The sequence below is a fragment of the Gopherus evgoodei genome, chromosome 9 (assembly GCF_007399415.2).
Source record: "Gopherus evgoodei ecotype Sinaloan lineage chromosome 9, rGopEvg1_v1.p, whole genome shotgun sequence".
Classification (NCBI taxonomy): Eukaryota; Metazoa; Chordata; order Testudines; family Testudinidae; genus Gopherus; species Gopherus evgoodei.
Window position 1 is genome coordinate 9,974,972 of NC_044330.1, and position 23,069 is coordinate 9,998,040.

The 23,069-nt window shown below is 38.3% G+C and overlaps 1 protein-coding gene across 5 annotated transcripts in view; it reads right to left on the reverse strand.

Moving 5' to 3' along the window:
• ATP11B (ATPase phospholipid transporting 11B (putative)) overlaps positions 1 to 23,069 on the reverse strand; it is a 108,678-nt gene that overhangs the window by 46,115 nt on the left and 39,494 nt on the right. For all 5 annotated transcript variants that reach the window (XR_004001886.1, XM_030574503.1, XM_030574502.1 and 2 more), the window contains exons 5-18: positions 20,869 to 20,976; positions 20,539 to 20,667; positions 19,606 to 19,709; positions 18,138 to 18,185; positions 15,396 to 15,460; positions 14,778 to 14,859; positions 13,014 to 13,164; positions 10,033 to 10,230; positions 9,603 to 9,761; positions 9,165 to 9,340; positions 3,565 to 3,633; positions 2,429 to 2,502; positions 2,242 to 2,345; positions 658 to 839 (exon numbers count right to left, since the gene is read on the reverse strand). Coding sequence is in view for 4 of the 5 variants with exons in the window: in XM_030574503.1 (XP_030430363.1) it covers positions 658 to 839; positions 2,242 to 2,345; positions 2,429 to 2,502; positions 3,565 to 3,633; positions 9,165 to 9,340; positions 9,603 to 9,761; positions 10,033 to 10,230; positions 13,014 to 13,164; positions 14,778 to 14,859; positions 15,396 to 15,460; positions 18,138 to 18,185; positions 19,606 to 19,709; positions 20,539 to 20,667; positions 20,869 to 20,976 (1,649 nt within the window). In the remaining variant the exon portion in view is untranslated. The remainder of the gene's footprint in view (positions 1 to 657; positions 840 to 2,241; positions 2,346 to 2,428; positions 2,503 to 3,564; positions 3,634 to 9,164; positions 9,341 to 9,602; positions 9,762 to 10,032; positions 10,231 to 13,013; positions 13,165 to 14,777; positions 14,860 to 15,395; positions 15,461 to 18,137; positions 18,186 to 19,605; positions 19,710 to 20,538; positions 20,668 to 20,868; positions 20,977 to 23,069) is intronic.

A 23,069-nucleotide genomic window follows, 5' to 3' on the forward strand; every position in this document is an offset into this window, starting at 1 on the left:
TTTTAAGCTGAGATCTTCTACATATATTTGAAAAATCTTTTGTAAGAAGTTTTAGTTTCCTATATTCAGTACTTTTTTCTATTTTTCTTTTTTACTTTTGGCAATATTTCCATAAAATACATGAAAAACCCTTGAGCGTTCTGTCTGCACCCTGAAGTTATAATCTTACACAAATCACAATAATTTTTTCATCAATCTATTGTTAAAGAGATTATGACTTCAAATTGGCCAACAGAATTTATTTTGAGACTAATTAAAATAGGTGGTTTTTTTTTGTTTTTTTTAAATACAGCATAAAAGTAGAATGGCCTCAAGAATATCTACTTTTCAGGTTTTTCCCAAGAGGAATCTGGAAGCCTTACCATACATTTAAGTCAGTCTGATTGTGAATGCACTTTACAAGGCAGACATTTGAAAACCTGTCTGTAAAGCACATAGCACACTATTGGAACTATCAAGTCTCATGCTGCACAACACGTTTAGTACATTTAAGACTTCACTGAGTGTACGTATGCATTTATTTAAGTGCAGATAAGTAGCTGTCTATTACTTCATGGTTTGTTGGGACAATTTTACAAAGAAAGGTCCATCATAGAATTATAAAACAGAAGCCTGTTTTGTTTTTGTAGCCGAATCAGCAGAAGGCCCAAAACATACTTGTCCTCTACTCCTGTAGCCCCAAGTAATTCCAGATCCTTTTCTATGAAGTTGAATACATCTGCCAGTCGTTCTTCTCGTTGCTGTAAGGCAGTTCTAGCCTCATGAAGGCGTCTGTCTATTTCCTGATACTCCTCAGCTGTGAATCTTCTATAGGCTACACATAAAGTTCTTAACCCTTTCTGCAACAAAACAAGTAGCACATTTTCAGGCATAATAATATTCATAAAACGATTTAAAAGCATATGAAAGGCACTAAAAAAGGCACTATAAGTACAATATTTATATCCTATAAATACACATAAATGGACACCTTAAAAAACTGTCCAGTTGCTTTACATAAGGTAGATTACTACTACCAAGCTAAAATTTGGTTAAGTGCCAAAAATGTGCTCAGCACCATACAAGACAAAAAATAAATCACTAGAAGACACCAAGGAAAGGAAACACATTGGAAAGCCTAGAAGAGGCAAAAGGAATGTATTTGACTTAACAAGCACCAGCAGGCCAAATGCTGACTAGTGACAGAGCACTGCAGATTATACAATTTTCTAATACCTGTTATTTTGACTTGTGGTAGTATTATGTGATGGTAACAAAAGTGTTCAGATAAGGAAAATTTGTCAGTGGAAAGAGTAGACTATAAATTCCTAGTTAGTCACAGTTTTGCAACCAGTGCTATGTGAGAGTTCAGTATCCCTGAGGAGTTTTGAAGGACTCAGACTGTAGTTTAATTTTGAGGATTTGGGAACAAATTCCCTCAACAGGAGATCTCAGTGTGGTTGAAAGCTTTTCTAAGTGTTTCCTGTTACTTGTAAACATAACCTCTACCTTGCTTAGGTATAGCTTCAGTCAAATCTTCCTCACTCAGACCCTGGGATAGGTGGGGCAAGGGTGGCATTGGCATAAGAATGTTAATAACAGAGCTCAGTGTCATCTGCAAATTGCTGGCATTTGAGCTCATGGAATCTTACAATTTCTCCCCATATAAATGGCTCTCCACTCTTGACTAGTCCCCCTAAACTATGGTTTCTTGAACATTTTTCCTAGTTTTAAGGTCCTTAAAGCTGCATAAACATCTTAAATTAATCTAAAGCCTTAGATAGAGTGGTTTAATCTGTTCAAGACTAAGGCTTTTGGTTGGTTTAAGAGACTTATGAAGCTTTAAGACCCTAGATATTGTAATCTGAAGGAACAAAAGAGTTGATAAGAGATTCAAGGGGCTCGGTTAAAAGACAGCAGCCAGAAAAGGACGAAATGGGTTCCTAACTGGCTTAAGTAACAGTGACTTCTTAGGATGCAAGTGCCAAATTTAAATCTGAATGAGTTTTAAACTATAAAAATCAATTTTTTTTGTTTTATAAATTACACTGAGTTATAAATCAAATCAAATTAGAAGACATACTAATTTATTCTGATTTGGTGGTGTCAGGTTCAGATCTAGCAGAGGCAGTGCCACATAAAACAGTACCCCTTCCACATGACAGAGACCCACAGTTCTTTTGTACACTTCCACTATGTTTTCTGAGCAGCAGCACTAGCAACCAAGATCTGTTGGTTCAGACCTTGAATGTTTTGACTTACCAAAGCAAATTCATCAACGTGAATCCTTGTTTTGTCTATTTCTCCACCTCTACTGTGAGGAAGAATGGACGATTCTGCGCCTTTTGTGAATAGGAGCTTTTCCCCTAAGAAAAAACAGTAAAAATTGAGCATATGCACCATTTAGCAGTTTACAAATTACATCTTTGCGCAAGATCTGGCTGCTTACCAGAAGGACTCTCTACAATGACACTCATTCGTCTACGATTTGGATCAAACTCCAAAACATGAAGTAATTTATACCTGGGTAGAGAGAGGGGAAAGGAAAGCATCTTTTCTTAGAAACAAATGCCAGTAGGAAACAGATAAATACAAGTTATAAAAATGTCTCTCAAACCCCTATTCTGCTCTAGACATTCTATAAGAACTATACTATGTACAAATGGGGACGATTATCCATACTATCTCAACTGCTATTTTTCAGCAGTGGTGTATTGGTAGCCTCTGTCTGGCAAGAGTTAAGTATTTTCTTTTTCCAATGGAACTCTTGCTTACTGAATACTAGCTTTGGGTCTGGAAAGCTACTTTTACTATTAGCTGCTAGCTTGCTGCCTTATCTTGTATTAATTTAAGGAGTAACATTTGGAAAAGTGCTAAGTCACTTAGGAATCTAAGGCCCATTTACTTTCAGTAAGATTTAGGATCCTAAGTATCTATGTCACTTTTGAAAATGTTATTTAAGAGCTCTGAAAGAAGTTAAGAGGTTTGAAAAAACTTTGACCTCTGTCATGTTATTACTAAGAGAGATCAGACCAGTACAAAAAATTTTATGGTATAATGCAGCAAATGCAAATATCCATATATTCTCAACTGCTTGCTGAAAAATTTGTGACATGATCAAAATGCGCATGTACAACAGTTGCCATCTTGACTGACCCTACGAACAGAACTGGGGACCTCCAGAGCTGAAAACATGAGATGATACAGTTCTCAGAGAATCTGGTTCTTTAGCTCAAGTTGTAACAAGGCTCAGATCCTCTGGGGATTGGGCGCAGAGGACAAGTGTAACATACATACCAGTAGATTATTTTTATATATATACACATACCCCCCCCACACACCCCTTCCATTATTACATGCATTTAATTCTCATTAAAAAAAAAAAAGACAATACTACCATTTCAAGGACATCACATGCAAAGGTTTCAGAAAATGAGTGTTACAGGAAAAGCAAGAGAAATAAAATATTCTATGCTTTCCTATTAGGAAGGGTAAAGATAATATAAAGTACAACATTATACTAATCCACATTATTTAATGTTCTATCCTTTGAAAACCACAATAAATGTGATATGAAAGAAATACCTTTCTCGTTTTCCAAGGCTTTTCACTTCCATGCCTTCCCCATTAGTTCCAGTAAATACAACACCAACTCTAAGTGAGGGGGAGGGGAAGAGGGAGGGGAGAGAAAAAAAAAAGGTTTACCTGCTATTTTCATCAACATGAGATTCTGTGGAAGAGCCATTTTTTAAATAATGCAAAAGTATTACATAACCTAAAAAAGAGATTCTAATTTCCAGAAAATTAAAAATACTCAATACTTCTATGCCTCTTTTGTAGTAAAGATGATGCAATACTGTGTGAAACATAGCAACACGAGGGATATGCCCTCCATTTAAGTTTGGAGAGAATTAGTTTTTATAAATGTTTTTAACCACCAACTGTTTAACATCGGGTGGGGATTTCTACATCTTCTACAGATCTACAGTCTACCTTATATTATGTGCTTTATTATTCTAAACATACACTTTACATATTCCATAACAGATTTTAATTTGCTAAGCCTAATTATAACTGCATTTCAGCAATAGCAGCATCTTCCTAAATATTAGCAAACCACAGATATGACAATTAAAACAGTGTGCTTTGTTTAAGCTTGATCAGCTGATTCAAAGTGTTCACAGGTCCTATTAAAGTAGCCTAACTTATTTTTAAAATAACTTATGAAACTATTAAACAGTAATCCATTTTTAAGGTTGGAGTATTATGAACTAGAGAATTAAAACTAAGACATTTGCAGCCACAGTATTTAATTGTAATAGTTATTAAAATATTCTGCAATGTCCCAGTGGTTCATTATTAATCTAGTCTAAGGGTATGTCTACACTATGGGATTATTCCGATTTTACATAAACTGGTTATGTAAAACAGATTGTATAAAGTCGAGTGCATGCGGCCACACTAAGCACATTAATTTGGCGGTGTGCGTCCATGTACCGAGGCTAGCATCGATTTCCGAAGCATTGCACTGTGGGTAGCTATTCCATAGTTCCCGCAATCTCCCTCACCCATTGGAATTCTGGGTTGAAATTCCAATGCAAACACAGTGTCGCGGGTGATACTGGGTAAATGTCTCACTCAATCCTTCCTCCTTGAAAGCAATGGCAGACAATTATTTTGCGCCCTTTTTCCCTGGATTGCCCTGGCAGACGCCATAGCATGGCAATCACGGAGCCTGTTTTGCCTTGTCACTGTCACTGTATGTGTACTGGATGCTGCTGACAGACGCGGTACTGCAGTGCCACACAGCAGCATTCATTTGCCTTTGCAAGGTAGCAGAGATGGTTACCATCCCTATTGCACCGTTTGCCATTGTAAATTGGCGATGAGATGACAGTTATCAATCGTTTTGTACCGTCTGCTGCTGTCATGGGTGCTCCTGGCTGGCCTCGGTGAGGTCGGCCGGGGACACATGGACAAAAATGGGAATGACTCCCAGGGTCATTCCCTTCTTTATGTTTTGTCTAAAAATAGAGTCAGTCCTGCCTAGAATATGGGGCAAGTGTACTAGAGAACCAGAGATAACAGCCGCTCCATATCAGAACCCCAGACATCCTGCAGAAATGTTGAGCTGCATGCCATTCTAGGAGGTGCAACAACCCCACCCATTGCTTCCCTCCTCTCCCAACCCTCCTGGGCTACCGCGGCAGTGTCCCCCCATTTGTGTGATGAAGTAATAAAGAATGCAGGAATAAGAAACACTGACTTGTTAGTGAGATAAAATGAGGGGGAGGAAGCCTCCAGCTGCTATGATAATCCAGGCAGGACATTAAAGGGTTGGGGGGGGAGAGGAGCACAACCTCCCACTGCTATGATAGCCCAGGCAGTACAGAATCTTTTCTTTAGACATGAAAGGGAGGCGGCTGATGGAGCTCAGCCTCCAGTTGCTATGATGAGGACGGTTACCAGCCATTTTGTACCATCTGCCGGGAATGACTGGGAGTCATTCCCATTTTTACTCAGGTGCCCCTGGCCAACCTCACCGAGGCCAGCCAGGGGCATTTACGGGCTGATGATGAAGACGGATATCAGTCATATTGCACCATCTGCCACCGGGAAGGGGATGCTGGTGTTCAGCGCTGCAGCACCCCGTCTACCAGCAGCATGCAGTAGACAAAGGGTGACAGTGAAAACAGGCGAGAAACTATTTTTTTCCCTTTTCTTTCGGGGGTGGGGGAGGCGGGAAGGGTGTAAATTGACGACATATACCCTGAAACACCCCAGACAATGTGTTTGACCCTACAGGCATTGGGAGCTCAGCCAAGAATGCAAATGCTTTTCGGGGACTGTGGGATAGCTGGAGTCCTCGGTACCTCCTCCCTCCATGAGCATCCATTTGATTCTTTGGCTTTCCGTTACGCATGTCATGCAGCACTGTGCTGTGGACTCTGTATCATACCCTGGAGATTTTTTCAAATGCTTTGGCATTTCGTCTTCTGTAACGGAGCTCTGATAGAACTGATTTGTCTCCCCATAGAGCAATCAGATCCAGTATCTCCCATATATTAGAGCTCTTTTTGGATTTGGGACTGCATCACCACCCATGCTGATCAAAGCTCCACGCTGGGCAAACAGGAAATGAAATTCAAAAGTTTGCGGGGCTTTTCCTGCCTACCTGGCCAGTGCATCCGAGTTCAGATTGCTTTCCAGAGCAGTCACAATGGTGCATTGTGGGATACCGCCCGGAGGCCAATACTGTCGAATTGCGGCCACACTAACCCTAATCTGACATGGCAATACCGATTTCAGCGATACTCCCCTCGTCGGGGAGGAGTACAGAAATCGGTTTAAAGAGCCCTATATAAAGGGCTTCGTTGTGTGGACGGGTGCAGGGTTAAATCGGTTTAACGCTGCTAAATTCAGTTTAAACGCATAGTGTAGACCAGGCCTAAGACTGTGCCAGAAGGCAAATAGTCACAGGGTACGTCTACACTACGCGATTATTCCGATTTTACATAAACCGGTTTTGTAAAACAGATTGTATAAAGTCAAGAGCACATGGCCACACTAAGCACATTAATTCGGCGGTGCGCGTCCATGGTCCGAGGCTAGCGTCGATTTCTGGAGCGTTGCACTGTATTCCGTAGCTATCCCATAGTTCCCACAGTCTCCCTCATTCCTTGGAGTTCTGGGTTGAGATCCCAGAGACTGATGGGGCAAAAATCATTGTCGTGGGTGGCTCCGGGTAAATGTCGTCAGTGATTACTTCCTCCGGGAAAGCAACAGCAGATAATCATTTCTTGCCCTTTTTCCCTGGGAGACGCCATAGCACGGCAACCATGGAGCCCACTCAGCTTTTTTTTTTTTTTTTTTTTTTTACTGTCACCATATATCTACTGGATGTTGCTAACAGATGCGGTACTGCAGCGCTACAAAGCAGCATTAATTTACCTTTGCATGACAGCAGAGACTGTTATCAGTCGTTCTGTACCGTCTGCTGTGCCATTGTAAATTGGCAATGATGACCGTTATCTGTCGTTCTGTGCCGTCTGCTGCTGTCATGGGTGCCCTGGCTGAAGTCGGCCGGGGGCGCAAAGACAAAAATGGGAATGACTCCCCGAGTCAATCCCTCCTTTATGGTATCTAAAAATAGAGTCAGTCCTGCCTAGAATATGGGGCAAGTGTACTAGAGAACCAGTGTACCAGAGAACCAGAGAGCACAGCGGCTCCGTGTCAGATCCTGCAGAAATGATGAGCTGCATGCCATCCACGGAGGGTGCCCCTGCAACAACCCCACCCATTGCTTCCCTCCTCCCCCAACCTTCCTGGGCTACTGTGGCAGTGTCCCCCCCATTTGTGTGATGAAGTAATAAAGAATGCAGGAATAAGAAACACTGACTTGTTAGTGAGATAAAATGAGGAGGAGGCAGCCTCCAGCTGCTATGATAGTCCAGGCAGTACAGAATCTTTTCTTTACACATGAAAGGGAGGGGGCTGATGGAGCTCAGCCCCTAGTTGCTATGATGGACAGTTACCAGCCGTTCTGTACCATCTACTGGGAATGACCGGGAATCATTCCTATTTTTACCCAGGCGCCCCCGGCCGGCCTCACCTGAGGCCAGCCAGAAGCACTCACGGGTTCATGATGAGGACGGCTATCAGTCCTTCTGCACTGTACCGTCTGCCACCGGGGAGGGGTGGAGAGAGGATGCTACTGTTTACTGCTGCCTGGACTATCATAGCAGCTGGAGGCTGCTATGGGTGACACATAAAAAAGCCAAGAAATGATTTTTTCCCCTTTTCTATCAAGGGAGGGGGGGTAAATTGACGAGATAGACCCTGAACCACCTCGGACAATGTGTTTGACCCTACAGGCATTGGGAGCTCAGCCAAGAATGCAAATGCTTTTCGGGGACTGTGGGATAGCTGGAGTCCTCAGTACCCCCTCCCTCCATCCGCATCCATTTGATTCTTTGGCTTTCCGTTACGCATGTCATGCAGCACTGTGCTGTGGACTCTGTATCATAGCCTGGAGATTTTTTTCAAATGCTTTGGCATTTTTTCTTCTGTAATGGAGCTCTGCTAGAACAGATTTGTCTCCTCATACAGCGGTAGGATCCAGTATCTCCTGTACAGTCCATGCTGGAGCTCTTCTTAGATTTGGGACTGCATCGCCACTTGTGCTGATCAGAGCTCCACGCTGGGCAAACAGGAAATGAAATTCAAAAGTTCGCAGGGCTTTTCCTGTCTACCTGGCCACTGCATCTGAGTTCAGACTGATGTCCAGAGCGGTCACAGTGGAGCACTGTGGGATACCACCCGGAGGCCAATACCGTCGATTTGCGGCCACACTAACCCTAATCCGATATGGTAATACCGATTTTAGCACTACGCCTCTCGTTGGGGAGGAGTACAGAAACCGATTTAAAGGGCCCTTTATATCGATATAAAGGGCCTTGCTGTGTGGACGCGTACAGCGTTACATCGGTTTAACGCTGCTAAAACTGGTTTAAACGCGTAGTGTAGATCAGGCCACAGTCTACGTGTGAAGGATGTTAGCTGCCTAAGGGCATGTCTACATTACACGCTGGATTGATGGGCAGCAAATCATTCCAGTGGGGGTTGATTTATCGCATCTAGTCTAGACGCGATAAATCAACTGCCAAGTGCTCTCCCATCGACTCCAGTACTCCACCAGGGCGAGAGGTGCAGGTGGAGTCAACGGGGGAGCGTCAGTCATTGACTTACCACAGTGAAGACACCGTGGTAAGTAGATCTAAGTACATCGACTTCAACTATGTTATTCACGTAGCTGAAGTTGTGTAACGTAGATCGATTTCTCCCCAGCCCCAATCCCTGGGGTAGACCAGGCCTAAGTCTCTAAGTGCTCCCCCTAAGTCTCTTGGTGGCCCAGGGAATCATGATGTGTACAGACCCCACTGACCCCATCCCTGGGATGCCTACTTTCTATCAATTGATCCAGAAGTAAAACTTTCTCTATATAAAAAAAAATGCCTGGATGGGGTGGGAGTGAGAGAGAAAGAGAGCACGCGAGTGAGCATGCGCACGCACTCCTTTGCAGTAAACTGTAGTAATTGGCCACAGGGCTGTGAAATCTCCCTGTTAACTTTTGAAGCTGCTGTAGGCCATGCTGTGCCTGTCACGATTTTAGCCTTAGAACTCACCTGCTAGCAGCTTCAACTAACGCCTTCTCATCTGGTGAGGAAGCATAGTACTCCAGCTGAGACACTATTCCGTTGGCATGCCAGTGTCCATCACCAATGCCATCAGTTTGATCTGCACTGATATGCACCGTGTGACAAAGACAGACAGCTTTCAAGAAGAGCTCTTCCTCTTTCATCTATAAAAAGACAGACAAAGCAGTTCATAAGCCAAGTTCATCTTTCTAAAACAAGATGAGCTACTCCACAGTACCACAGAATAGGGTATTTAAACTAAATTTCTCAAAAACTGTCCTACATCTACCATTCCTTTTGTAATCACTTTTACTACCTGAAATCCTTCCAGAAGTTCTGCTTCTTCTACATAACACACCAAGAAAGAATATTTAAACTGAAATATTCATCATCATCTATTCAGGTTGAAGAAAAAAATTATCTTACAAGACTCTGTCTAATTCCATCTGGGGAATCCTCAGTCAACCCCTCTGGAACTAGTTTGCCACTGATCTCTTGGTATTTGATGCCATTAATAGAGCATTCCCGAAACTGCATTTCATTTTCAGTTAATGTACCAGTTTTATCTGTGAACACATACTCCACCTAGAGTAATATAAAAGAAAACAAATTGGAATAATGTACATTTAATATAGAAAAAATATTACCATCTCCCCATTTATCATAAACTTATTTTGCTAACATTAAAAAAAACCAGACTTCAAATATGTATTTCTGCCATCAAGTCAGATATGCAGATCTTATTTTCAAACTCACGAGTTGCTCAAAATAGAGTCAGTATGAAGACACTAATACTTTTCCTTACTGTTTAACACTGATATTTAAACAAAAAGTAAAAAATGGACATTACTGTTACCTGACCCAATTCCTCATTGAGATCTGAAGTATTTACTTGTGCTCTCTGGTTTGTTTCTTCATGATAGAGGTCAAGATCCCAGCCAATAAAAAAAGATCCAAGAAATTTCTGCATCTCAACAGTCACATAAAGTGAAATAGGTATGATAAAATTGTAAAGTACCAGAAAAGCAAGAAAATCTGAAATAAATCTCAGAATCTATAAGAAAAAGAGAAGGAAAGCTTATCAGAGTCATTAAGTGGAACTTAGTTACTTAAGTGTGCTTCAGCATTATGAAAGCTATTAGATTGTCTGTACTGGAGGAGACTGAAGTCCTCTATATGCACAGAAGAGGTACAACACAAGTAGCAACAATGCAGGCTTCACCACAGTGCCCCGGCAATGTCTTTAAGATTGATGCAGACAGACTGCCTTTAGTGATGAGAGGATATTTCAGTTCTCAAGCCCATCAATCCATGTCTTTTCTGCTGAGACTGTAAAGGAGGGTGCAATATTAAGTGTTCTGATGATTCTGTAATGTGAATCTATTTATTTATTTATTTTTTAAAAAAGGAATTGGATTGAGATGACCAACTCACAGCACATACTTCACAAAACAGCCAATCACAGACTGTTTTTAACAATCCACAAACTATGAAGGCACAACAAGTTAAAAGCAACAGATATTCCACATTGTTACCCGTTTATCCATAGTATTCATAATTTACATTTGATATTGACAATCACATTAAAGTAGCCATACAAAGTAACAAAAGCTAGAAATTTCTATATTAAAGGATGACAACATAGTTCAGTCATACTTTGAAAAAAGGTGTGAATCAAGGATGAAATGCAATTTTACAGTCTCTCTGAATATTATCTTGATAATTAGCGTGACAATCTCAGCATTAAACTTATCTTTAAGCTTTCAGACATTGGCAGGAATTTCCTCAAAGGGGGATATTTGAGACAAGAAGAACTGGAACATACCTTTTAACTCCACTGACATATACTGGAGTAGGAGAACAAATGTGTGGGAATGCAATGGAAAAGTAGTAAATATTTTGCTAATAAAAAAAAAGTGTTCTTCCTAACTAAGGAATGTTGGCATAACTATTTAATCAGCACTGTAAGTTTACATGGTGATTTACAAAACAAAGGCTCCCTGCCCTATAGATTTTCAAATCTAAGACAGACAAGAAACAAAGACATGGTACACTGTAGTGGCTCAGAAAATGGAGGGTCTGACAGTAGAGGGGAAAAGGGAAAAGCAGGAGGAAATGACATTAAAGAAAGGGGCAAGGTTACATATAGCCCTGAAGGTGAGGATGAGGGGATGGAATGGCTTTGTAAATAAATACTTATCCTGTTTTTTTCAAATACACTGTAATGGTTCCAGAAATTCTTCTTATTTATATAGCAACTACTTCAGACAAAGTAAGAAAAAAAATAAGCCTTTACTTGACTGACTACTTCAAAAAACTGGAGATTCTTTAAGTAGTTTCAGATACTAAAAAAGACGGCCACTGAGCAATTTTGAAACATCTTCAATTCATTAGTACTTCAAAAAAATAAAATTTTAAATAAAATTGTTTTAAAGCTAAAAGCATTTGGTAAGTTTAACACTCAACTTAACTATAAATGTAATTTACAAAAAAGTGGCATCCAGGAAGAGATTATGTTTATGTTTTCCCAGTTCAATCATGAAGAACGTTCACATTTTAAATCCTTGGGAAAGTCATGTGTGTTATAATAAAGATACTAATACAACATTGGCTGTAGGTTCCTGAATGAGAGCTCCTCATATCATCTTCCATTTTATTTTACAGCAGCAGTGTGAAACCTGGAAGAACTCTTTTCAGTTCAATAATTTGGATCCTTTCACATATTTGTATGACGACAAGTCAGCACACACCAACTGCCACTGCCTTAGAGTCTAGAGGAGAGATTTCCAAAGTTACAAAGGCAAGTTAGGTGCCTAATTCCCAGTGTAAGTCAGTAGGAAATGAGCATTTAACTCTGTGTACCTCTGAAAATTTCACCCCTTCTCAAACTTTCCTATAAGCTCCTGAACTGCACGGGAAGCAGGAGGCCCCCAAAACAAGTCTGAAATTTAAAATAAAAAAATGACTAAGGAGGGATATCCTCCAGAGATGTAAACTATAAGATCCAACAGAACATCTCTTCAAAGAATCCCTTCAAACTCTAAAGGAAAGAGAATTCTGTCTGGCAATGTCTTCAAAGCAGTGAAATTACAGGCAAAGGGAGGTTACTTGACTGATACCAGCATGACAGGATTTCCCAAAGTAAAAAATACAATGAAAATACTGCAACAGGCAGTGCACAAAATAGGCAAAATCCCAAAATCTTCTTTGTTTTAACATAAAAGGATGGGCAAGATACCCTCAAACAATGTGAGATGAACACACAGAACCCTGTGACAGAGCCTTGTGAATATACTCTACTAAAAACAAAAACAAGGCCTTGCCAAAAGAAACAAAAAGTCTAGGAAATGACAGTTTGCACTCCCCCACTTCAGAAAAAGGACTAAAACTAAAGCTAGATTCCTCCAAAGGTTAAATTAAAGCCAGGGCCGGCTCCAGGCACAAGCACAGCAAGCTGGTGCTTGGGGCAGCCCATGGAAGGGGATGACGTGTCCGGGTCTTTGGCGGCAATTCGGTGGCGGGTCCCTCAGTCCCTCTCGGAGGGAAGGACTGGCTGCCAAATTGCCGCCAAAGAATGAAGTGGTGCTGTAGAGCAGTCGCCGAAGTGCCACCGATTTCTGCTTCCCCTCCGCCCCCCTTTCCACCGCTTGGGAGAGGCAAAAAAGCTGGAAGCGGCACTGATTAAAGCAATACTGATTTCCAACTAACTATAACTTTGAAAGACTATGCAGCTGCCATGCCTAAATCCAAGAATGGAAGTATTCTAAGGTTCAGACATACTATTAGTATCTACAGGTGTATTTACTCAACATGTAGTTTTACATAACCACATATTACCTTACTGCTGTTTCTTTCATGTTCAGTTTTCTGGTCATACCAAGGTTCATCCCATTTTTCTTCAGCTTGCCAGGCATATTTTAAGATTGTACTCAGGACTGCTTCAAAAAGGAGGATTATTAGATAGATAATCAAAAATGAGTTCATAGACCTAGAAGGAGGACACAAAAATACTATTTCAGTGTATTCTGTTCTGTTTTTTCCTTAATGTACGAAAGTAATGTTAAAATTTAACTATGACAAAATGTTTTGTTGGCAAATATTTTCAGTGTGTCTGTTTCAAACAGCAGAAAAGTTTCTATGTGACAAATGGAAACAATGGTAAACAGGAATGAAATACTACATGTGACTAAAATGTATACTAAATTACAGTAGATTTCTGCAGTTACTGTAAATTGAAGGTTAGATTAAGGTGCAACACTATCAAAATCTGTCTCCTGTAACAGCTGCTGTTTGGAGTTTTGGGGATCAATTTTTATTATCCTTGTTCCAAGGAGACCCTCTCTTCTGAATACCACTTCAGAATGTGAAGGAACTAAGGAAGACCAATACGGAGACCCAATCCAAGGCCGCTCCCTTTTCGCTACCTGAAAATGTAGTTCCATAGCATTGCCTGTCAGTACTTGACTGCACTGTGACCACCCTTCAACCCTGCCAATATTCATTAAGGCCAGAGTTGAGGTCAGTGCATGGGAAATATTAAATGAGGGAAGGGAAAGATACAGCAGCTTCTTGTGCATCCCATAGATTTGTTTGTGTCTGGCTACATTAGTATAATTAACTCTTTGGTTGTAAAAGAACGTCAGCAGGTCAGCCTGCACTTTGAACTTGCAAAGACAAAAACATTAAATATTTTTAGAGACAAATTTGGTATAATGAGTTCTATTGGTAGACTTATGTCAAAACAGTACATTTAATAGCCTTTTAGACTGGAAAGACAACAAGCCAAGAATTAAAAATAGAACGTGCAACCTGTATAAGGAGTTAATATCCCTCACATAATCTTCCTGGGTAAATTATTTGTTTCCAGAAATAATTAAAACAAAAATTTTTATTTCTTTCATGGCAAACTGCATTTTCCAGTATCTTCAGATGCTTAGTGCTCCATATACACCTGAGGAGACAATCTTTTCAGAATCTGTATCTTCTCTGTTAATACCACAGATCACATAACAGGGACAAGCACCCACATGGAACAAGAAGGGAAAAAAATCAGGATTCAGGAGATAGAAATTAAGACTTCAACTGAGTTCATCCCACCGCAAGGGCAGGATGCAACTTCCTAATAAAGGATGTGTCAAGAGAGTGAAAAAGGTTGGGACTACTGTAAAACACAAACTCTAAACCTCTGGTGAAAGGAGCACTTCACATCTCTTTAATAAACTCCTCCTGACTACTCTGGAGTAGCATTCATGGTCTTAGGTAGTTGCTGCCTAAGGACTGCCAAACAGGGCCTTAGAGGAAAATCTGACATTTTTATTATTCTAATCCTTCCCTGTAAGAGAGAGCAATCAAACTAGTTTTGCATACTATTGCAAAATGAAGCTGTAAGTAATTAAGTGATGAAATCAGAGAACCAGTATTAACAAATGAAATTTAAAATACAATTACACCAGCCTGCAGAAGACCTAACATTTACAATAGCTCCCTTTGTCTATGTACTGACAACTAACAAAAACATAGGCAATTAATTTTTTTAATTACTGCTGAAACACTGAGTTTAGATTCTACACATAAATAAAGACAGTATAAACACATACATACTTTTCTACTGCTGATCGTTTCTGAGATTTACTCTTGTAATTTAATGCCATCTTTGTCTCCATACCTGTATACACAGCAACACCTGAAAAAACAGAACCATACTTCAGTTTCTGTTCAGGTACAGCTTAGTGTTTTCTACAAAAATTAGAGGGGTTGCTACTTGTAATGTGCACTCAGACACCATGGTGAGGCTAGACAGACATTTTGGTGGTATTCTGTGATGATAAAGCAGAGTTTTGGAACTAATTTTAGCCCTTGCTAAACCTGCTCAATGTTAGGTCTTTACTGTTCCCTGATATATAATTAAGGGTATAGAGGTCAGAATATAAAATGCCCTAGAGTGGGTCTTAAACATTGGAAGCAGACAGCAGTGTCAGAGACACCTAGGTAATGGATTCTTGTTACTCCATTATTAAACCCAAAAGACAGAATCTGATACCCATAGGGCTCTCTGGTCACAGTCTCCTCCCCTTCAGTCATGATCATACCCCACCCATCTACAGGTAACCTCAAGTAGGATTGTTAAAATATCTTCAATATGAAGGGGAAAATTAGACCACAACTCATCAACACGTTTTAAGAAGACACAATGTTAAAAAAGTTTCAATGACTACAAACCAAAAATTTCTTTTGTGTTTTTTAATCTTGCTCCTCGAAGTAAAAGACTTTCAGGCCCAAGAGGTCTAAAAAGAAATAGATAATCAGCATTTTTTTTTTTTTTTTTTTTTTTTAAAGCACGGTATTTAAGAATGGCTATTTTAAAATCCAGGACATCACCATTTTGAATTCTAAGGGTCCCTTTAAATCAATTTGTATTAGCTAAAACTGGTGCTGTGGAAAGCACAGCTGTAGTTATCAGGAAGGTTAATTTAAGGTAAGAGTGATATGTATATGTTCCATCCCAATGTTTGCACCATCTTTGGAAACTGTCAAAAAAGTTAGCTTGAAGTCAAGCAAAAAAAAAAGTACAATTTTCTTATTTTGCCTGAAGTGGTTCCAATAGAAATTGAAATGGAAAAAAACCTCCAATGGAGAGGCAGACACCAGAATTAAAAACTAAACACTAAGATGTACAATTTATTCAACACTAAGCTGTACAGGAGGTTGTTTTTCACTCTTTCATAAGCAGTAACAACAATAGCTCGTAACTACCATTTACATAAATAAAGTGACTTATCCTTCATGTTCAGTTGAAAACAATCCAGATTTAAAAAACTGTGTTCACAAAAGACAGACTTTTATGCCAGGCTAACTATAGCTACACAAGCAATTGCCATAGTTGCATCTACAACCACAGTAACTGCATGGGCAAATTATGCACTTGAGTTTGTGACATTTGCTTTAATTTTTTCCCCGTATAAAAACACTGTTAGAAAGAATTCAACCCAAACTTGAGTAAAAATTCTTATAATGTAAATATTTCTTAACAGAGTTGCAAAGTTTTAATAAAAAATAAAACAATGCAATATAGTACACTTGAAGTAGAGAAGATTTTACGTATTCAGGTAAATTATGTTCTCCTAAGAAGCTGTACCCATATTGCTGGACTCAATTAGTTTTACAATCAATAAAACCAGTTGATCTGTGTATTCTGAGCTAGCTAAATCAGTTCAGTACAGGTTAAACTGGTTTATTTTTTATAGTAAGGAGATATAAGGTCTGTCTACTGGTGGAGTTGTAAGTGTATCTTCACCCATGCTTAAAACTGATTCTACTAAACCTTTCAACTGAATTAATTTTGAGAATAATCCTGGAGCTGAACATGAAAAGCTTGGCAATAATATATTTTGAAGAGCTGCAAATGTGGTAGCAACCTAAAGAACACCTCTGGGAATGCTCCATTTTTGTTGTTCAGGCATAGGCTTTGGGGCTGAAAGAGCTATCTTCTGTTTCCATACTTCATGCAAGACCTTGGGAAAGAGCTCAGGCAAATCATTTATTCACCCCTTATTCAATGTACTCATCTTTAAAACTGACATTCACCAATCTCACAGCAGTACTGAGAGCATCAATTCATTCACATTTATAAAGATTTTTATATTTTCAGATAAAAGGCACTATATATAAGTGCTGAACTATAAACTTGTTTCAGAAATTATTCAGTTAGTGGAAAAAGGACTTAAAAAAAATCAGAACAAGTCCAAGAAGTTCATTCTTAACTGGTTCTGATTTTATTTTAAGCTCTTTTCCTACTTAACTGAATAATCTCTTTAACAAGTTTATAACTGAGCACTTACATAGTGTCTTCTATCTGAAGATATAAAAATTTATATAAATATTAATTTATTAAGCCTCCCAATTTGGCTGTGAACTCAGTAAATATTATGCCAGTTTTAAAGATGAGTAAACTGAAGACCAGGGTGAATAAATGATTTGCCCAAAGTCTTGTATGAAGTGTGAGAACAGAAGATAGATCTTTCATCTCTAAGGCCTATGTCTGAACAACGAAAACAATTAAGAATGAACTTGGGCATTAAAATATCAAACAAGTCACAGGAGGAACTGGTTTGTTAATGAATACATCTATTATGTACAAAAGCACATTTTAAAAGACAGAGAGGACCAACTTTTCAAGAGGTCTTAACACTCACCAGTTCTAATTGCAATCTGGGTGCTAAGCACTCTCGAAACTCTGGGTACTTCTTTTAGGTGCCTATATGGGAGCTAATATCAGTTGAAAATCTGGTCTTAAATCTCTAGCTCCTTTACCGTTTGACTCTTGATAATTTTTGCTGCATTTTAAATGGATATTCCATTTATTTCAATGGAACAGGAAAATCTATTACAACCGGCATGTTCACTACCATAGGTGATGTGCATTTACTGCAATACATGGGATTATATGTGCTGCAACATTTAAGTAAATACCTAATGAAAGTGCACATTAAACGTGTTTAAAAAAAACCAAAGCCAGTAATAAACCAGTAGTTCCCACTGATTTCAGCAGGAGCTGAGATTGCTCAATGCCTCTGATAATAAAGCCATTGCATTATGAGACACAGAACTGTAAATTACAACACTTCTCACATGTTTGACATGCTAACTTCATACACACATTTTTAAAACATTCAAATGCCAACTTTACAAAAAACAAGTTAATTCCAGCAGTGAAGCTAACACTTAAAATTACCATAAACTAATTTTTGGAAAACACAAGTAAATTTAGGTTTAAATATTTCAACTGTCTAATTTAGTTTTACTTGACTCAACCTTAACTATGGAGTTGAACTAGCATCTGGATAATAAACTATTATCCTTTTCCATTCCATGATAATGCTCTTTTATAATAGTCATGTTCGATCACCTTAACTTAGCTTTTAAAAAGTTTTACTAAGTGAGCTTTACAAATATTTTACTTACCGTACAATTTCCTCAATTTGATGACTTATAGTTATTCTTCCAACAAATCTATGAAAAAAGGTCATATGTCAGACTGTTGGTGTATAAACTCCAATATAAAAAAAAATCCTTATTTTATTTACGCAAGGAAATCTTGACATAAATGTGATATGTGCCAGATGGAATATCCCATCCTTGATTTACAGTCTGTTTTATTAATGGGCAATACATTAACCTTGGTGATAATTCTGATGTATGTTTCAAGAAGTCCTCAACAAGAGCTAGGAACCATCCCCCCCTTCAAGAAAATGAACTGAGTGATTTTAGAAATAACCCATACAACTCAATTTATGAAATCAGGTAACAAGTATCTTTTGAAAACTCCCCCTAGAGTGATTACATGTTCCAATAAAGAAACAGAATTCAAAAAACAAAAACAAAAAAGTCAAAGTTATCAATACATTTTTCCATCTGAATGAATAGTAATTTCACATCTAACCATACTTTCAAATTCTTAGGTGTCTGAAATGTCAAATATATTTTGTATGCCTTAACACCCTGATTTTAAAGGGCCGCAAAAGTTCATGATCATTGGTTTAGTACTTCCTTACTGACATCGCTAATTCTATGACCTTTACAATCCACTTAAGAGATTCACTGTTCAGTAACTAGTTAAGCAAATATACATTCATGCTATGAATCTGAAATGCCACAAGGATCCAAATACTCAGTTAAAATAAGTTACTGTCCATATAGTACAATTACTAAAACTAATGTACATGAAAGTTATCGGCTTCTATTAAAGCTAGTCATGAATAAAAAATTCATGCAATGTTAATAATATGCTATGAGTCAGAAATATTTACAGGGCCATAGACCTACATAACACATACATTTGTTATGAAAACACCCTTTTAAAACGTTTATCACATTGCTTGCTGACTATAGCTTTTAAAATGAGACATGTTGATGTGTTAATGATTTAAACTAATCTTTTGCTGCTGGGAAACATAGTTCAAATCCGGTTTAGGCTGTAAATGAAAATGAATTTTGGGGTATATGTTCTTAGTGGAAAATTAACACATCACACAATTTGACACACTTTAATTTAGAACAAAAGAAAGGGGTGTTAAATATTCAGGAATGAAGTGTTTGGCAGAACTATGTACAGCTCTTGCTTTTTTCCCCACAATTCCTGCTCAAGCACCATTACTTTTAAAATTTGTGAACAAATTTACTGCTTACTTAGTGATATAGAACCATGCTGGTATTAAAATGTAAATTAAAAAAATCAGAATGCTCTCTCTCTTTTTGCAGCTTTAAGCATCACAGGGATTTACATCCAAATTCCTAAATTTGTTTAATAAAACCTGAAACGTACAACAATACACCTGGAGAAACTTTCCTCTCAGCAAGATCCATATCATTAACAACCATCAGAAATTTTGCTTTTAAATCAACTTTGAAATCATGAAGAATAAAATGACACCTGTATAGGTCTGCTTCTGGCTGCTGACATTCTACGACAGCTACGAGTGTGTCCAGGTTGGCAACAGACTGTAATACTGCTGTTTCTGGGACTGCAACATGAGTCTGAAAAACACACATCTCTATACATGAGAATTTTTCAATGATACAGAACAGCACTAGTTTGCTGGCGTTTCGTTGGTCAAGAAAAGCCTTTGGAACCCTGAAAAGGGTCATGGATTTTGTATATGAAAGCATCACATCTTGTGTACTGACAGATGTTTCACCACTGTGACATTGCAAACTGCCATTTAACGTACTGCAATAGTGTTTTTTAAAAGTTATTAACTTGACCAGAAAAAACTCACATTGATTACCATTTCATAAAATTTCTTAATTTAGCAGATCAAGCAAGATTTTTGGTCCTATTAATATACTGCAGCTCAAACCAAAGAAAAATAAACAACGATACTACAGTTCTGATATATTAAGACACACCTAATAACTAAAGGTCAGATTCTGCTACTCTTACTCTCATTTAGTACATCTTACTTCAAAAGTAAGCCCATTGATTTCAAGGGGGTTGGGTACTACTCAGTTTGAGTAAGGGTGGCAGAATAAGATCTTATGTGTAGCACAACAAGGTAAAATAGAAGATTATGACGTATTGTGATTTTAAAAATAGCCTTGCTATGTGGTCAAATAAGTAAAAATAAAAAAATAACTATATTTCAATTAGTACAGAGCCTAGACACTGTCTCTTTTCTTTTAGTAAAACTGCTAGCACATTGTGGAAGCTGTGGGAAATTTTTAATAAAAGTAAAATTAGATACACAAAAACCTCCCATTTGAGTCATTAACAGATACATTTAAGGAAGCAAAGGCTAAAAGTTGATTTGCCTTATTTCTATGTTGTATTTCATACTAGAAAACTGCATATGTTTAGACTACCAACCTTAAGATTAGTTTCTCCATCCAAGCTAGCAGTAGTAACATGACACGAACCATTTACTCTATCAGAGGACAGAAGTACAAGGTCAACAGGGAAAGTCTCATCTTTGGCTACTCTGACAATATCACCCACCTGAAAAGATAAACACAAATAAGAGTATGTTTCTGAAAAAGAATAGATTTTTAATTTTAACAATTACTCAGATTTATAATACAATAGGCCTACATAAAATTGCAATGCAGCAAATGAGCATTTTGCTTAAAAAAACTAATTGGCATAACTGTAGTTCTAGAGAAGAAACACACTGTTTTCTTCTACTTACTAGACACATACCCTAATGTTTTTTGATCTAGTTTTTACAAGGCCACCACTTCGAACAACATAAACTGGAGCTCCATTTACTTCATTGTCTGCTTTATGTCGTAACCAGTCTTCATAACCCTGCAGAAATACAAGATTGAACGTTATATTTTAAACTAGAAACCTAACAGCTACATACTTTTCTAAGAGTAACAAAGTAGTTTGAGGCACCATAGCTTTGCAAACAACAAGCTGTCTGAACTTGAGCATGTCACTAGACCTCTGCTCTATTCAGGTTCTACTGCACCCATCACCGTGCAGTTGTAATGTACAATTACGGAATCTGTTATTACTATTTTAAAACAAAAATATGTGAGGTGAAGGTTCCTGAAAAAGAGTTAAAATGACTGCTCATGCAACCTGAGAGCCTCACAATGTCTAAGTCAATTAAGGCAACTGCGTAGGGAATACAGCCAATCATTCCCACAGTCTCATTTACTGATTTATTAAAATAACTCCCTTTTCTGTTCAACTGTGCAATTCCCAGAGAGCTTGCTTTAGTGTCTTTCTAAGCAACAGCTGAGGCACCTGTTCTTGCAAAAGAATTTTAACTTCTATGGTGTGGAGTTGATATTCATGTTTTGTTGAGCAAGTGGAGATGACAGTGTATGTGAGAAAAAAATCAGGTACAAAAAGTTTTAATTCATCTAGACTGTGCCAGGGCAATGGATTTAGACTGACTAACCAACCTGAACTTTTAATAGAGAATACAATCTAACTTTTTCCTCCAGATATCCAAAAATCAAAGGAGGGTACATGTCCTGTTTTATATTTTCTTTGTGCATTAGTTAATATATTGCCTGTTTACTTGTACACCTCCCAATAAATCTGTGGTAAGACAGTAACAGGTATATCCTGAAAGATATTATTGATATGCAGTAGGCAATGGATCGACCAGAATACTTATGAATTCAATGGCTATCTGTATTCCTGGAACTAAGATTAACGTTAATATTATTTGTGTTACTGTAGTGCCTAGGAGTACCAGTCATGCACCAGGATCCCATTGCGCTAGGTGTGCTCAAACACAGAACAAAAAGACAGTCCTTTCCCCAAGAAGCTTAAAATCTAAGTATGTAACACGGAAGTTCTTGAGCCAGTAATTTTTAGCAGCAATGTATTTTGCTGTTTCCTGACTAACTCTGGCTATGATTCACTGTTAAATAATTTTTCTACCAATGTTTCATTCACAAGTGTGCGTGTACTGTACTCTCAATTCAAAGTTACAAAAGTAGGCCTGGAGGACGAAAAAGCAAGCTCACAGCTGTGCATAAAATTCAGATGTGAAAATTTTTAAAAAGTATGACTTGATAAAAAGCAAAGCCTGCAGCAGATTTATATTTACCATTTCTATATAAAAAGCTGAATGCTACTCAAAGTACTAAAAGTGTGTTCATCAACTACCTCTAAAGATTACAGCAAAAGATCAGTGTTCTGTGAAGATCTAGAGTACTTTTGATAACATACTAAATTCAGTGAGACAAATATTCAAGAGCATGTTCATTTAATCACTTACTGGATTTAAAATATCATACCATTTTGTAGGATTTTAATACCCTAATCTTAAGAGGCATTATTTCTCTTCCCCCTACTCCCTCCACTGCAACGCAGCTATAGAACAGCTCCAGTCTAACAGAGTTACTGAGTTCTGTGACATGTGTCTTGGAACTGGTGCAGTGAGTGCTGGGGAGTCACACAAATAGAAAAAGATCACTTCAGTAATTCATATCCTGAACGACCTTCTTACCCTTGCCATTTGGGGAATTCCGCACATTATCTAGACCATCCCTCACAGGTGTTTATCTAACCTGCTCTTAAAAATCTCCCATGATGGAGATTCCACAACCTCCCTAGGCAATTTATTCCAGTGCTTAACCATCCTGACAGTTAGGAAGTTTTTTCTAATGTCCAACCTAAAACTCCCTTGTTGCAATTTAAGTCCATTGCTTCTTGTCTTATCCTCAGAGGTAAAGAACAATTTTTCCTCCTCCTCCTTGTAACCACCTTTTACATACTTGAAAACTGTTATGTTCCCTCTCCATCTTCTCTTTTCCAAACTAAACAAATCCAATTTTTTCAGTCTTCCCGCATCGGTCACATTTTCTAGACCTGTAATCATTTTTGTTGCTTTTCTCTGGACTCTCTCCAATTTGTCCACAACCTTCCTGAAATGT